Raw genomic sequence first — 16,699 nt, 5'->3', positions numbered from 1 at the left:
TTATTCTGCACACAACTGTACCTCACTAGCCAACAGTATATATTAGCTATATATTGCTTTTTATAGATGTGTGTAAGGAATAAGTGTAATATTCATACTGATTCAGAAACAGGGACACTTGCTGTTTGTACCGGATTTGGTGTCAAAACCTTCCAGTGTACTGTAAACAGCAATTATCTGAACAAAAGATTCAAGACATCTTGGAACAAAACCTGGAATGCAGAGGAACTTTATTCAACGTTACACTTGAAAATGCAAGAGAACAGAGTGCCAGTATCAAGACTATAATTTAACATACATCCTTCTGGTTTTCTTTTTTATAAAAGCACTACAAAAAGACTCGTACTGTACAAATAGAACACAAAAAGTAGCTCCACTAAAATGCAAAAGAAGAGTTATGAGAGGACTTGAAAATGTCCTTTGGGCTTTGAAATAAAAGCCTCACAATTGATGATAGACTGGACATCACTGATGCCGAAGCCACAAACTAACAAACCACAGGAAACGGCCCTTTGGTTTATTTCTTTCCAAACATTACAAATAGGTCTTGCTGAACCGAGGCACTGTGCACTACAGTGCAACAACTACCTTACAAGGACAAAAAATACCGAGACAAAGTGCAATATTTAGTGCCATGTCCAACTCCAGCACTCCCACAGGAAAGGATTTCACATACCTCTGGTCAAACTCATGTCATGTGTCACATGCACCCATACCATGAACAGACACAAACTTGCACGCATGCAAGCATGTGCACACACACGTACAGACAGACAGACAGACAAACTGAGACACACACACACTCTCTCACACACACACACACACTTACACACACGAAGTCAAGTAAATTGTCAAAACTGTCACATAAAAATATAAATAACTATCAAATACAAAAATAAGGACAATTTGCTCGTTTTCTCCTCTATACAAATGGGAAAAACATTACAACGCAATTGAACTGCCACAGAGTTGTGCTGCTGGTTGAGGGATGGATATGGTACTTTGGGATGGCCCAGCCAGTCAGCCTTTGGCCAGCTGCTTCAGTCAGTCCTCTGCTGTTGGGCAGCAGTCTCGCTGGGAGCCCCATCCTCCTGAGCCCCAGGGCCCGAGTCAGCCCTGCACCTCTTCAGCGGCCTTTCTGATTCTTTCTCCTCCTCCTCCTCCTCTTCCCCCTCCTGCTCTTCCCGTTCCTCCAGTCGGGTGCTGGCAGGGCCCATCGCCGGGGAGGTGCGGCTGCTGTCCAAGTGGGACTGGTTCGGGTGGTCTTGGTCTGCCGTGCCCTGGGGCTCGTGGCACACGCTCAGGCCGTTGGGCTGGACCCCATCGCTTGGAGTGGACAGAGGTTCTCCTATGGAGTAGCTACCTAATCCTGGGTCACACAGACAAAGAAAGGTGAAAGGTTGAGGCTGGACCAGCACCATTTTTTCCCTCAGTGAACAATTACAGTGAACTAATGTCTGGCCATCTAATGATTGCAGACTCGCACCCGTTAACTTTTCTTTCATTTATGAAGTATCCTAATAATACTGATGACTATTCCAAATAAAATATAATATGTACTGTAAGATAGTCCACAGATGTGATTCAAAATAGATCACCATCCAAAAACTCACCAGTGATCTGTAATTGATGGTTACTGGTTAATATATGGTTAACTGTTCTAAGTGGGCTTTATAGCTTACCATTGTGAGTGCTGGTGTCGTCTTTCTCAGACTGGCTGGTGCTGCTGTTGGATGTGGTAGGAGGGGGAGAGGCTGCATGGCTGGAGGCAGCACTCTCCGACTCATCCAGCAGACGGTCCATGTAATCTCTACACACACACACAGTCATAAGCAGACATCCATGTAGACACACACTAAAAGGCACAGATTAAAATATTATTTATGTTCAGAACAAACACTCATGCATCCTTAGAACAATTCTGTGACTTTGTTTCTATTAAAACATACTATTAGGAATGAAGTGACTATAATGAATACCAGACAAGAGAGAATGATGGGTTAAAATAAACAGTCACAGTCTGTAATGGTGTACTGACTAGACAGAGAAATAAGCAGCCTATTCAGATATGGGTCTAACAATGCAAACAATTGCATAAAAGCCTCCTCATTCAAATAAATGTCATGAGCTGAAATTATGTGATGTAGTTATGACATCAGTGCTTTGGGACTAAAATGACAAGTAACTGATACTGGTGGAGCTGTGTGGTCAAACATGGTGAAACAACTAAAAAAACACAACAATTGTTTTTTGTTTGTTTTATTTGTATTTTCTGTCAGTTCAGACTGCCAATCTCAAACTAACTCTAGCATGCCAAGGGAGGTCCAAAAGGAGAGAACTTACGTGATGCCTGGGTGAAGGGTGTATTTCCTTTTCCCAAGCCGGGTTTGCTGTGCAAAGAAATCATAACGCTCAGATTTCTTCCACATGTAATAAAAGGCCACACATTCTCCTACTGATCTAGTTCTCACCTGAAAAATTTAATTCATCACAATAATTATCTAAAAAAGAAAACAGAGTTATCACAGTAAGCAAAACAAGCTTGAAGTCGAGAGGCCAACAATGTGATGCTTTTAAGTGGCTTAGGGAAGGAAGACTGTAGGATATGCTCACCTTGTTGGCCTGTATTAAATTGAAGTCTTTCCCATATGCTTTAAGTCCCTGCTCAAAACCTCGACACTCATCCTCTGTCCAAACTGAAATCTCTTCTGAAAAGGGAGATGGTTGACATGAGTAATCTTACGGCGTTAAAAAAAAAACACATGCCATTTTGAAGAGAGTGTTATAAATATGAACCCAAAATGAGTTATTGATAGAATTTCGACAACATATTGAGTCAAACATATAAAAACTCATACCTCGAGCTGCTTTCACGTTGAATTTGAGTCTTCTTAAAGCTTCTTCTGTGTTGAAGTCGCACTTCACTAACTCGTAAAGAGCCTTGTGAGGCAGAGGAAAGGAAGCATATGTAAGTGACCACACTTGCAATTTTAGGGCTAACTGCAGGCGAGCAGGAAAAGCAATTACTGTTGCCTTTTCAATTGCATGTAATACTTCTTCATAATTTCTACATCCACTACACTTGTTTCATCACACAGCATAAACCTTTCTCTTCCTTTCCTGTAAACTGGAGGCGAGTTCAAGCTCAACAGACAATGTTGTTTTATGTTTTTCAACGAGATGCTTACTTGCTCGTTGTCTTTGATATGGCAACCCTCTGGGATGGCGTCCACTCCCGTCTCCTCTCCGGTGCGTTTGGACGCCTCGGTCAGAAACTCCACCACCCGATTCTCAGGAAGCTCCTCTGGGTTCCACAGCAGCTGATCTTCATTCTCATACACTAGTATAGTGGAGTGATAGAGACACAACAAACAAACAAACAAACAAACAATCAGGAGTAATGTTAAAGTGGGCTGTGCAAAACACTCAAGAGCAATTAGGCAGCAGACTTGTTAAAGGTGCTCTAAGCAATGTTACGCGGTTTCTAAGCGTTTCTAAGTTTTTGTCACATACTGTACAGCAAACATCTCCTCAAAAGAAATGGTCTTCAAGCATGTGACTTCCTTTATCAGAATAACATACTAGACCCTATGCAGTATGGTTTCAAGAGTGGTCATTCTACTGAAACTGCTCTTCTGTCTGACTGAAGCATTGAGAGTAGCTAAGTCCTCTGCTCAGTCATCAATATTAATTCTACTGCAGCCTTTAATACTGTAAACCATAACATTCTCCTTTCCCCCTCTGCTGGAGAAATTGTGCATTATGCTATTTCAAACTGTGGGAAAAGGTAACGATAAAGCACATGGATTTGTTTACAAGCTATCAAACGGTTAGCATAAGTTTGGCAGAACTATGTGGTTCTTACAAGGTAAGAAACACGATTTAAAACGAGTTTCTTGTTTCTCACTTCTCTTTCCGAGACAGTAGTCTCAATGTTGCAAGGTTGGTTTTCCGCCTGGGGACGCTAGGCGCAGCGGGGAAAGTAAAATTTTCACCGGAACAGGTCATTTAACCATCCAAATGAAGATGTGCATCCCCAACCGCCCACTGCGGTCTTCTGATGAGCGTCTGTTCATACAGTATCTGTTCAATATGCACTTAGTTTATTAAGTGCTTCTTATGCGTTATGGTTTGTATATTAATGTTGTTTATTTTCATTAGGCTGTTGATTAATTTGACATTGTTTATTATTGATTTTCTCCTTAATGTAGTCTTACCATGCTATTGTTATTGTTATCATATTATTGATTGAATGGACATTATTGTTTATTATTGCTATTTTCCTTCATTTTCATTGTTTATTTCATTATAAGGCTATTGACTGAATTGACATTGTTGTTTATTATTGTTCCCTGTTAAATGAAAGTATTATTATGACTGCCGCGCAGCGATATATAGGTTTAGTCATATAGGTTTAGTCAGATTTTTTTTTTTTTTTTTCTTTTTCGCATGTCCAAATTTCCGTCAAGGATTCCCGGGACACTGAAAGACCGGGGTAGACGAAACTTGGTGGGCATGTAACCCCATATGGACAGCATGGAACCATCGTTTTTCGTTTTGATCTGTAGCCCCCCCGCTGGACTGCACCCCCCGAAAGGAGGGTAGGGCAGACACAGTTTTCTGTGAATATCTCGAGAACCGTAAGGTTTAGGAGGACCATTTTGTTTTTGTATGTTGATCTCAAGGGGCCATGTCAACCCATTCCATAACCACTCATTTCATGTATAGCGCCACCTAGTTAAACACAAAAAAGTAAAAATGAGGTGTTGTAATCGCAGGTATCTGTGACCTAACAAAGTCAAAACTGCACAAAATTGGAAGTGTAGGATCATTATGACACCCTCTGAATGCATGCCAAGTTTCGTGGAATTCCGTTAATGGGGGGCCACACAATAAATTAATTTATGTTACTATACACCAACTGGCCTGTAGGTGGCCGGAGACAGTTTTCTGTGAATATCTCGAGAACCGTAGGGCCTAGGAGGTCCACCTTTTTTTTGTATGTTGGTCTTAAGGGGGCATGTCAACCCATCCCATTACCACTTATTTCATGTATAGCGCCACCTAGTTAAAAATCATAAAGCAAAATATTAGGTGTTTTCATCACAATATCTCTGGCTGACATGGTCAAAACTGCACGAAATTGAAAGTGTAGGATCATTATGACACCCTCCGAATGCATGCCAAGTTTTGTGGACTTTCGTTCATGGGGGGCCTTACAATAAAATAATTTATGTGTACATTTAGTGACCGTACACCAACAAGGATTCCCGGGACACTGAAAGACCGGGGTACACGAAACTTGGTGGGCATGTAACCCCACATGGATAGCATGGAACCATCGTTTTTTGTTTTGATCTGTAGCCCCCCCGCTGTACTGGACCCCCCGAAAGGAGGGTAGGGCAGACACAGTTTTCTGTGAATATCTTGAGAACCGTAGGGCCTAGGATGACCAATTTTTTCCGTATGTTTGCCTCCAGGGGTCATGTTAACCCATTCCATGTGCACACATGTGCATAAATTGATACACACGCACACACATCCATTCACAGTAATCATACGTATGACACATACTCACACAGTAGACATATGTACGCATGCATGCACATGCACAAACACACATACGCAGGCAAACACACAAGCACGCACACACACACACACACACACACATAAACATAAACGTGTACACGCACACATGCACACAATTCAAGAATTTCTCAGAATTATGAACAGGCAAGATGGGGGTGGGGTTGTATAAAATGAATTTTACATGTGAAATCTATGAACTAATCATGTTCTGGTACTTGTTGTCTAGCAGATACCAGTGAGAATTGAGTGTGGATAATGCATAAGACAGTTAGAATCATATAGGCCTTTCAGCGTTATTTATTTTTGTGAAAAAAATGTGCTGGACTGGGCGGCGGTCATATTTTGTACCGCTCTGCAGTACATCTAGTATTGTTTTGTATTTGGTATGTTGCTTTGGACAAAAGCATCTGCCAAATCCCATAACTATAAAAAACGCAGTCTCTGTAGACAGCCTAGGCTCCAAAAATGGCAACAAAAACAGCCTGGTGCAGCCTGTACCATGAAACATAACAAACTTTTCCAGACATTCACGACAAGATGCACGTTCAGGAGAGTTTCAGTTGCACGGGAGGGAGGGGCGAGCAAGCTCTCTGTTTTGTTTGAACGTCAACAGAAGTGACATTACCCAACATCGCTTAGAGCACCTTTAAATCAACAAGTACTTCACAAAAAAGGGCCTTTTAGTTTCATAATACTTGCTACTTGAAACTAGATAGACAGATTTCAACTGAGGTTGACAAATGTCGTAGCTTACCTTTCTCATTGTCTTTATACTTGCAGAGTCCTGATGGCGTTTCAGCCTGGTACATGGACCCAACCATGATTTCCTAGAGACAAACCAGATAGCACACTCACTCTATCACACTCATGCAAAGATAGTATGTCTTCATTTCTGGCTGGATTCCCTTACCTTCTTCCAGTCCTCTGTGGGAATATAGTCCTCGTCTTCCTCTGACTCTTCTTCACCATCATTACCTTCAAAACAGGATAAACAAACAAAACCTTAACTCATTTTTATTCTTGTACTGAACTGAACAAACTTTCTAACTAACATTGTCACGTAAGGGATAATGTATAGAACGCCGGTCATTATGGGGAAAATAAGTCCCGACAGGGCGAACCGGACTCTTGTTTCGCCCTGAAGGGACTTATTTTCCCATAATGACCGGCGTTCAATACATTATCCCGCTTATTATACGGCTACTTGCCAAAACGAAAAAATAAACTCCATGATATGTCTCTACACTTATTTGTTACCGTTTCGTCGTAGCTTTTGCTGAGAAACAAATACATTCGCAACACGCTGAACTTGAATCAAACATTCTTTAGAACACAGCTGATCAACCGTCTGCTTTCACTTTTGAATGAAGTTCCAATGCAAGAAGTGACCGGAATACTTGCGGAGTGATATGATCAGCAGCACAAAACCCGTTGCCATTGACAGCGGTAATTATATGTTTGCAGCGGTAATTACATGAATTTATTTTACCGTAGAACGTTGGGAAATCCCATTCAAGTCAATGGAGCATTCTACTAGCATTGTGAAGAGCCGTATAATAAAGTACAGTAATACGCTGACATTAAAAGCCTATCTGATCATACCTTCAAAGTAGTTGCTGGGTCTGGGTCGGATAAGTTCTACAGTGTTGCGTCCCCGTAAAGGCCTCTCATCACCAGATGACTGGGCATCCTCCTCCTGGCCAGAGGAGTCCTTTACTTGCTCGTCCTAATGCAAAACACAGACCTCTTCTTATCCCCAAAAACACTAACATACTCACCCCATACTGACTTCCCCTAGGTAATAGATGTCTTTGTTTTGTGGAAGCACAATTTAAAAGTATGGCTTGCATGTGTTTTGTAGATGAATAAATAAGAGATGACATTTTGTCTACTTGAGGGTTGTGTCTCTAGTTTTGAAGGCACTACACAACTGAACAGAATTCTGATGGTGTAAGTAAGATGAATGTATACTGTACTGCCAATTAAATAAAAAACATTTGGTAACACTTTAGTTGACAGTATCGACATAAGAGTGGCATGACACTGTCATGAACACATGACACGGTCATCACACATGAACCCTAACCCTAACCTCTAAGCCTAACCGGTTATGACAAAAACCGAATGTCACTTAATAACAGAAGCGTTATGTCATAAACATTTATGACTTGTTTATGACACGTCCATGACAGTGTCATGTCACTCTTATGTTGATACTGTCAAGTAAAGTGTAACCAAACATTTAAATGATTTCAAATGCACTGTGTAGTAGTATTCAAACTGACAGTTTATTAATAGAAATCAAGAGTAATCCTGCAGATGCAGATGACATACCACAGATCTTTTCCTCTCGTCTATGCCTCTGCTGCCCTCATCATTCTCCCCTTCCTCCACTGACTCGTCGTCCTCAATCTCGCCGTCCTCCTCCTCCTCCTCTCCAGTTCGGCCATAGCCGTACATGCTCAACAGCTCTTCAATGGGCATCTCACCTTCCTTATGGACAGAGTCAAAGCAAACACAAACAGGTTGTGAATGGATAAAACACCATTCTGTTCACTATTCTGCAAGGAGTTTGTCATGTTCAACTGGTAGCAGTGGCACAAAAAGTGTGCGCGCACACACGGCATAAACATTTTTTTTTGTAAATGCAGATACAGGGTTGTTAGAAATCACAAAGACTTTAGTAATCCATTTATCACATTCCTTATCATGCAAAGTTGTACAATCAGTAAATTCACTAACCTCTTCATATAATGCACTCAATCATTTCAGGCTAAACTGTAATAGTATTGAACAGTTCCTTTCACACTCACTCTGGCAAGGTCATCGATCTCAGCATTAAAGTTGGTTTCCCCCTCCAGTATCTCTTCTTCCTCCAGAGTTCGCTCATCATCGAAATCATGAATGAGCATCTCAGCAGACGGATCAAAATCATGGTCATCAGAGCCAGCTCCACCTCCCCCTGATGTAATGCACATTGAAAATTCATAGAGGGCCTGCTGACAACAAACTTGGATACCAGTGTACTTCAGTGTGCAGAACTGCACAATTTCAGCAGAAGAAACAACTTAATTTTGCATTGCTGTTTGTTGAACTTATTTGATATCTATCTCACCCCTAGGGGCAACCGTGGCCTACTGGTTAGCGCTTCAGACTTGTAACCGGAGGGTTGCCAGTTCGAAACCCGACCAGTAGGCACAGCCAGTAGACTTACATATACACCTTAGGATAATATTATTGGCATTATCAAGTTCTGTAAGAATCCAAATTCAGTACATTTGGTTTCTCCTTGGTCATTAATTATTGGCTAGCTTTAAAATTGGTTTCAACAACTTAGAATTTTTGACTTCCAGTGTGCATTGGTTGTTAAGTGTTCATTAGTGTATTTTGAGTATCAATCCCCTGTTGTTTCTACTGGACTGTATTAAAACAAAGAATACTGATCAATATTGAATTAACAATTTATTTGTACTGACTCTATACTCTAAGCTAACATCTAACCTATTAACAGTGTTGGGAGTAACGAGTTACAAAAGTAATGTAATTACTGTAATATATTGCTTTTTGCTGTAACGTGGCAATGTAAGGCATTACAAAAAAAATTGGGTAATATTTTACTCGGTACAAACTTCAGTAACGCGCATTACAATGCATTTTAACCTGAAATTAAGTGGTATTATGTATTGATACATATTCGCAAACAACACTGCGAGAACAACAGAGGAGAAAAAATCTGCGCAAATAGCAGAATGTAGCTCCTGTTACTGGTTGAAGATGACTGTGGCTGGCTGCAACTGACTCGATGGACATAAGCCTATACGCTCATTATTTTCAATTTGTCAGAGACAACTAGGATATGAAGAACAGTTAAGTGCACTTTGTGTGTGAAACCGAAAGATCTCTATACCTCGCGAAATAGCACAATTCATTTAATGACACATCTAGAGCGGTGCCACGCTAATCTTTTTGATTCTTGATAAAGCATAAATGCTCTCATAAGTGCATGTCAGCTTTGTGCTGTGAACTTGAATTAAAGAGAATGAAGGGATAGAAATGTAAAAAAGATGGGGACTTGGACTTAGGTCGCAAAAACAGTGACTTCAGACATGACTTGCGACTCCACTCAAAAGACTTCAGACTTGACTCGGACTCGAGCTTTGAGAATCCTGAACAAGCTGTATTTCATGCAATTATTGCTTTTTTTTTTATCTAAATGTATTCATGTATTTCTATTTATGCTACATATACTTTGGGAAACGTATAACGAGCGGCATTGCCCCTTTGCCATAATGTGCAACGTAACGCATGCGCAGAGGCGCACCTTGTCAACAGGCAAACCAAGCAACTGCTTGGAGCCCCGAGCCGCTAGGGGGCCCCCGACCTGGTCTCAGCGCGTTTGCCGTTGGGTCAAGCGAGAATTTCGTCCATAGAGATTGAATGATGTATTTTGCGTGCTCCTGCCCTGTTGTACAAACAGTAGCCTACGTGCATACTGTATGTAGACCATATGCTATGGTCTTATGAACAGCGGATCTGTGTTCATAAAAGTTCAAAGAATCCGCACATATTTATAGCCTGGCTAACATATTTAGGCAACTGTGGTAAACGTCAATCGAGGGTGCAGTGATGACGGATCAACATCGGATTTTGGCATTTAGCCTACTCAATGAAGTTATAGTAGGCTAATGTTAATTGGCAGAAAGATTGAACATGGTTTGCTACATCTATACCATAGCTATATACACTAGATGTCGCCTTCTGCTTCTCAGCATGCGTCAACACCGCCGCCATCTTGGTACAGGGATCTGAAGCGCTAAACTAGTTCTCCTGTATTGTCAGCGTTACCTATTTAGCGACGTTTGCCCATCCCCAGCGATAGAAAACCTTTTTAGCGATTAGCGACAAATTTGGGAACTTCTCACAATGATGGCAGATCGGCTTCTTTGTTGTTGAAACGTAAGAAAATCACCTTTCTCATGGCTTTGTCATTTATGAATTCAGCTATATCTCGTTTGCCCATGGCACTGACCCATGATTATAAAAGTAACGACTGGCATAGCCTATGTAGTAGCAGACAGGGCATAAAATTGGCACCCGCCCACACGCCAAATGCGGGTAACTTTTGTGATTGGCGGGTGAAACTGTCAATCTACCTGCCACGTTGGCGGGTAGCCAATAAGACAACACAACACTGAGCAAGGAGATGCACTGTCGGGATTGCCAATTTTTGAGCCAATAATCTACTCTTTACTCCGCTACATTTTCAGTTGCCTTTCGTTACGAGAACAAGTTTATTATTGGAGAAAGTATCTCAAGGGAGAAAAGAGCACCTCCCCCGGTACACAACGGCGTGGGAGAAAAGAAACAGGGCTTCAGAATGCATTGCTACGTTTCCCCGCGATTATAAAAGTAATGGCTGGCCTATGTAGCCTACTATACAGAAGTAAATATGTTCTATATAGCTAACAACTCAGTTAACGCAATGACGTCCTGCCAGAGTGCCAACGAGACTAGAGGTATGACATGACAAGGAAACTTCCACATATATTAATTTCTGGCCAGCATCGTTCAACAATCACATTGGACAAGGAAAGTAGACCTACAACTTAATTTACAAGCAAAGCAAATGCACTGGAAATCGAGCATACAAGTTAGAAAAAGCCTAGCATTAATTAGGCTCAATGTTGCAGGACATGACATGAGACGGTCGGCTGAGAAAACAGATAGCCTGCTCTGTCGCTCTGCCCTGCCCGAGTGGATATACCTAGGCTACAGCCTAAATATAGGTCTACTCATAATATAGCCATTGTTTTTAGGTTACATTGTCTGTATGGTGAAGTTATAACCAGACTTCTAGCAATGCAAAGCAGAAGAAGATCAGCTGCAATGTATTGGAAGACTGCTTTTCAATCCATAGCCACGTAGCCTAATGCTTATTCTGGCTATGACAAAGTATATTAAATAAAATATATTTGAATTGGGCTTTTAAAATATGTTTGACTATATGATTAGCTTACAGAGGAGGAGAAAAGCAAATAGGCGTAAAGGATACTTTTGTATCCCTTTAAAGGTCCATCAAAAATGTAGGCCTACAAAAAAGTAACTTGTTAGGCCTACTTGAGTAATTTATTAACAAAGTACTTTTTTACTTTTACTTGAGTACTGTAATGTGTATTCTGTACAAGTTCAAGAACCATTCTTATGCATTTTCTGAGTCGTTCGCCTTTATTTTGGGCACAAAATAATTTTGGCTGGTAAAAAACCACTGTGGCAGGTGGATTTCAAAATTCACCTGCCACAGTGGCTGGTGGCCAAAAAAGTTAACTTCAGGCCCTGGTAGCAGAGGTAAATGTTCTACAGATCTACAGCAACTTCTGGTGAGATTACAACTTACATGAGTAAACGAGACGAGGGGTATGTGGCCTCAACCAGAGCCTGTCTACGAAGAGCCTGTTTACTTTCATTGTATCGAACCTGGTTGCAGTTTACTCATTGTTCCTCTAGGGGCCGCCGCTAGCTAGTGCAGAATGAATGGGAGTCTATGGGGCTAGACGGGTAAAATGTATCTTTATTATCGTCTTAAGCTTAGTTTTCTCTAGACTCAACCATAAATACATGCCTGTCAGTTGGAACAACCCAAAAAACTAGATAATTGCTTGAGATTTTGACGATTTATGGTGATTTTATTTTCGCGAGATCTTTGCCCAGATTGACGCTAATGCATTATAGAGGAGTGGATCACTGAAGCAAGATGGCGTCTCGATTGACGCATTCGTTCCAATGAACAGCAGTAGTCAAGGCGACATCTAGTGTATATATCTATGCATCTATACGACAGTAAACTTCAGCTAGCTAGCGGCAGTTACAACTAGTTAAGCAAGGAGATGGTTAACGCTATGTTTGTATTAGGGCTGTCAGCCATAACATGTTAATCGCGATGCAGTAAGGACCAAGCATACGCGTTAATTTGTTAGAACCCGATTGACGCAAAGTGCGTCAAAAAACACACCCTTTCTTCTTTGTTACATTGCTCCGGAACTGTTCATTGCAACGAGATAAAACTTGTATTGCGTGACAGAGCAGAAGTGGGGCTTTCCAACGAGACTACGTCTATGTCTGTACCATCAAGTATGAAAATAAAAGAAAATCATGAAATTAAATCAAATTGCATCATATTTTCAGTCTATACTTCTCTGCGTTTACCTGCTCACCCATTACTCTCGTTTGAATTACTCGCAAACCCGTGATCGCATAGATATGGCAAGCATATCAGATGAAAGAGGAGACACAGGGCTATCCATTGGTACCATTATTCGTAACTGCGAAATAATAACGTCATGTAAACAAACCAACGCTGCACACCCATTACTCTCGTTTGAATGACTGCGGACCCGTGATCGGATAGATATGCCACACACGTCAGATGAAAGAGGAGACACAGAGCTATCATTTGATATCAAGTACATCCTTCTGGGTTATAAAACAGACGAAGTGACAGCAAAATAATAACTTCATATAGCTGGACTTGCCCCACGTTTACGAATTTTTGTCTGTTTTTGTGGCAAAGCATGTTTATAATCCAACGCTATCACGTGTTTCTCTATGACAATGCATGCTCATAATCCGGTTTTGAAATCCTAGCAAATTCCTGCATGGCATCAAATTCAAGGCTCACATTGCATCCCAATTTGTTCAACAAAGAAACCCCTTTTTTTGCCTCTACTTTGTTCTTGACAATGCAGTAAAAAGATGTTGTAGAGAATCATGAGTGCATACACCATGCACTCAAAGCTATATTTTGTGAGATACATGTCAAAATATAAGAATTTTTATAATACGCTTTTTGTATTTTTATTATTTAACATAATAACCTAATGGTGATATAACATAATGGTGATAACACTTGTCGGTAGGGCCCCCTTGGAATTTTTGCTTGGGGCCCCCACAGACTCTAGAATCGCCTCTGCGCATGCGCTATGTGCGCACACTCACAGATATAAAAAAAATGCATTGACCATGGCGAAAAGAAGTCCTCCCGGAGATGTGCCTTTTATTGTTACTTTCAGTTACGATAACTTCGTACACAGAGGAAATAAGCGAACAGCTACATGCAAGGTGCGTGGCACCAGGATAAATTATGCCTATTCAACAATGTCTGATTTCGTCAGGCATCTCCAAACGCACCCAGATAGGTCAGTCACTTAGGCCTAGCATATATCATCACAGGTGACAAGCTAATCATCGCAAAGTGTTGTGCTAATGCTGGGAACAGGCAGGGATGGGCAAAAATACATCAGAATGTATTTCTAAATAAAATACCCTCATTTTAAATGTATCAAAATAAACTACAAAAAACAGTAGGCCTAACCATATTATGTATCAAAATAAAATACTGTATTTTTGTATTTAGAAAATACTCAAAATACTTTTTTCAAGAAAGTATGGAAGCACTGCAAAAAAAGCTTTTTTTTTTATCCCAAACATTTAACCTATTAAAACTATATAGTAAAAAACAATTCAATTTGGCCCCTGTCGTATACCGTATGCAAGTTTTTAAGAATTAAGTTTTTAAGAATTAAGAATAATTCAAGAATTTACATTTACATTTAGTCATCTAGCTGATGCTTATCCAAATGACTGACAGAGCTTTCAATTAAACACATTATAATCAATAGGCCAAAATCATAATTGTGTATCTGTGCCGAAATTCATAATTCAAGTCCAGTGCAGAACTGAATAAGAAAATCTTACGGCTATGTATCTTGAAGTTCCAGTATGTGAGAGACTTGACTTGACTTGCCTTAATATCTCCAACCTCAAGTAAGCAGCTAATAAGGAAATATAATTGTTATTTAATTAAACAAGGTGAACTTCTCCCCTCTGTGGAATGCAGAAAAGGAACAAGGAAGGGAATTCAAACACACTCAACACCTTACCATCTATTGATGTCATTGTGGTTGAGATATCTGACATTTTTCTGTAAAAGATTGGCATGGAGACAATGGGACATGGTTGCCTTTGTCAGTGTCCTTATGTGAACTTGCACAGGTAAACTTGCTCATCTTTACTTGCGTACCACTTCACACCAGTGCTTCAGACCAGAGCTGATGCTTCAGCAATACTGAAAAGCTGTAAGTGTTGTTGAACACAGCTGTTCTCACATTAGCTGATTGTGATAAGCATAAACCATTGTTGCCTAATTACCAATTATTCATTACACCTGTGTGTAGTATCTACTTTTTTGTGTTTTTCACATTCAGTATTTTGCAGTATTTTTAAAATACAAAACACACACCAATAAAGTATTTTGATACAAAATACAGAGCCCTTTCCTTCAACCCAATAAAACACAAATGACAAAATACTATTTTGCATTTGAAACACATATTACATGTTTCAGAAATACTACCCATCCCTGGGAACAGGCAGATTACATCTTTATAGTTGGCCATATGATGACATACTTAGGTTAATACTGTATTTCACCAGTTAGGGCACCAAAATGGCCAGTAGCTGCACTGTGTAGCCTATCTTGACATGTCTTTAAGTTTTGGGTTACAATATACAGGTAGTGGGCTCTCTGTTGTAGGCCTAAGCCTAAAGTTACAGCATTTCTATCACAATTGACCAGACTTTGACCTTTTGTCTTCTTTTAACAAAATTCTGGCTATGATTGTTCCTTGTATTGCATCATGAGCCATCACTGCACCTATTGCATTCTACTGTTGTTAGCCTTAAGCCTAGCTCAGTCATTATGTTGTACCACATCACCCTCCATTAGAAGTGCAATAAGCTGCATTGAGCATAATAAACTGCATTTAGAATTCCAAATCCATATTTCTAGATATTTTGGTAAAAGTAACTTAAAAGTAATACAATAGTAGTGTAATGCCTTACAATTCAGAGACAGTAATATTATAATGTAATGAATTACTTTGAAATGACAGTAATAAGTAATACATAATATATTATGATTTTGAAGTAACTTGCCCAACACTGCCTATTAAGTGGTTTTCAAAAATATAGTAGGTCTATGTAATCTCAATCACACTGTAAGTAATTTGTATTTTCAGCACTGGAGAGGTTCTGACAGGTGCTGGCATGCACTGGGACAGCTAGGGGCCTTGGAGTGGTCAGTCCTCTGTTCTTTTAACTAATACAATGTTTTACACAGCATTGAATTACATTTTATAGTTAATTAAGGTAACAAAGAAACGGTTATTCACCCAATGTTGTAGCTACCCTTTACTTGCTAGTTAGTGTAACGTTAGAAATAAAAAAAGATAGTTTGACAAAGGATCTTACCTGGAGGACTTGAGCTGTCGAGTGATGTCTGTAAATAAGCAATATTAGTTGATGATTAGGCTACAAGCGTCAACAACAAAGGCACAGGCGCACGTTAAGGTGGCTGGAGAATTTTTATTCAGTGGCGTAATCTTTAGGCAAGTTGAACTAACGTTATAGCTAGATTAACGTTAAACACTAGATTAACTTCCCAATTCAAATAACGTTAGACTGAACATACTACTGCTCTGCAACTGTAACGTTTACGTTTAACATTAGCTAATTCATACAATAATATGGTCTGCAGGTGAATTTATGAAGAAAATGCTTTAACGTTACTCGTTTTCCATGGCAAATATTCGCACAATTGATGCAGCCATGGTTTGTATATTTGTCTACCAAGAGTAGTTGCGTCGTTGACCAGGTAAGTTAAACATTAAGTTATAAAGTTTTCTCTGAAAGTGGCGGGTGTTTTCTGCTCAGCATCAACGCAACAAGTTCCACCAACGTTAGGCTACTACATCAATAGCTACAGTCAATGTTGTGCATGCTTCCTACAAGCGATAAAAAGTGTTGGTCTTCGCAATAATTTTCAACGTTTACCAATGTCATGTTGTGTATTAAATGATTTCATCCATGTATACTCTGAAGAGTGACTTCTTACCTCCGCCATGTTTGCTATGTGGCTAACAAGGCTAAGACCCCGGATGGACTCTTTTCCCTCCTTCGCATTTTGAGATTTAAACGAATGGGAAGAAAATAGCTCACTACTGCCGCCCTCAGTAAAGAAGAAGCAGCCCCACACTACCAACCCCCCAAAAGTCAG

General features: G+C 40.2%; 1 protein-coding gene across 2 annotated transcripts; it reads right to left on the bottom strand.

The window, feature by feature from the left end:
- Window positions 1-213: 213 nt before the first annotated feature.
- mier1a (mesoderm induction early response 1a, transcriptional regulator) lies at window positions 214-16,595 on the bottom strand. 2 transcript variants are annotated; one of them, XM_076278645.1, is made up of 13 exons: window positions 16,538-16,595; window positions 15,895-15,922; window positions 8,403-8,551; window positions 7,924-8,082; window positions 7,192-7,315; window positions 6,500-6,564; window positions 6,344-6,416; window positions 3,189-3,340; window positions 2,859-2,940; window positions 2,614-2,708; window positions 2,344-2,471; window positions 1,683-1,810; window positions 214-1,369 (listed from the first exon to the last, which is right to left on the bottom strand). In XM_076278645.1, the coding sequence occupies exons 1-13, from the start codon at window positions 16,544-16,546 to the stop codon at window positions 1,041-1,043; spliced, it is 1,521 nt and encodes a 506-aa protein (XP_076134760.1). In that variant the 5' UTR covers window positions 16,547-16,595; the 3' UTR covers window positions 214-1,040. The 2 variants fall into 2 exon arrangements, with proteins under 2 accessions (XP_076134760.1, XP_076134761.1); XM_076278646.1 differs by having other exon boundaries at window positions 2,344-2,390.
- Between the last annotated feature and the right edge of the window lie 104 nt (window positions 16,596-16,699).

Source organism: Alosa pseudoharengus, unplaced genomic scaffold (assembly GCF_046254945.1).
Source record: "Alosa pseudoharengus isolate Yale_2024_CS ecotype anadromous, Long Island Sound unplaced genomic scaffold, YU_APseudo_1.1 YU_APseudo_1.1_scf_11, whole genome shotgun sequence".
NCBI lineage: Eukaryota > Metazoa > Chordata > Actinopteri > Clupeiformes > Clupeidae > Alosa > Alosa pseudoharengus.
This window is presented reverse-complemented; position numbering and strand designations above follow the sequence as displayed.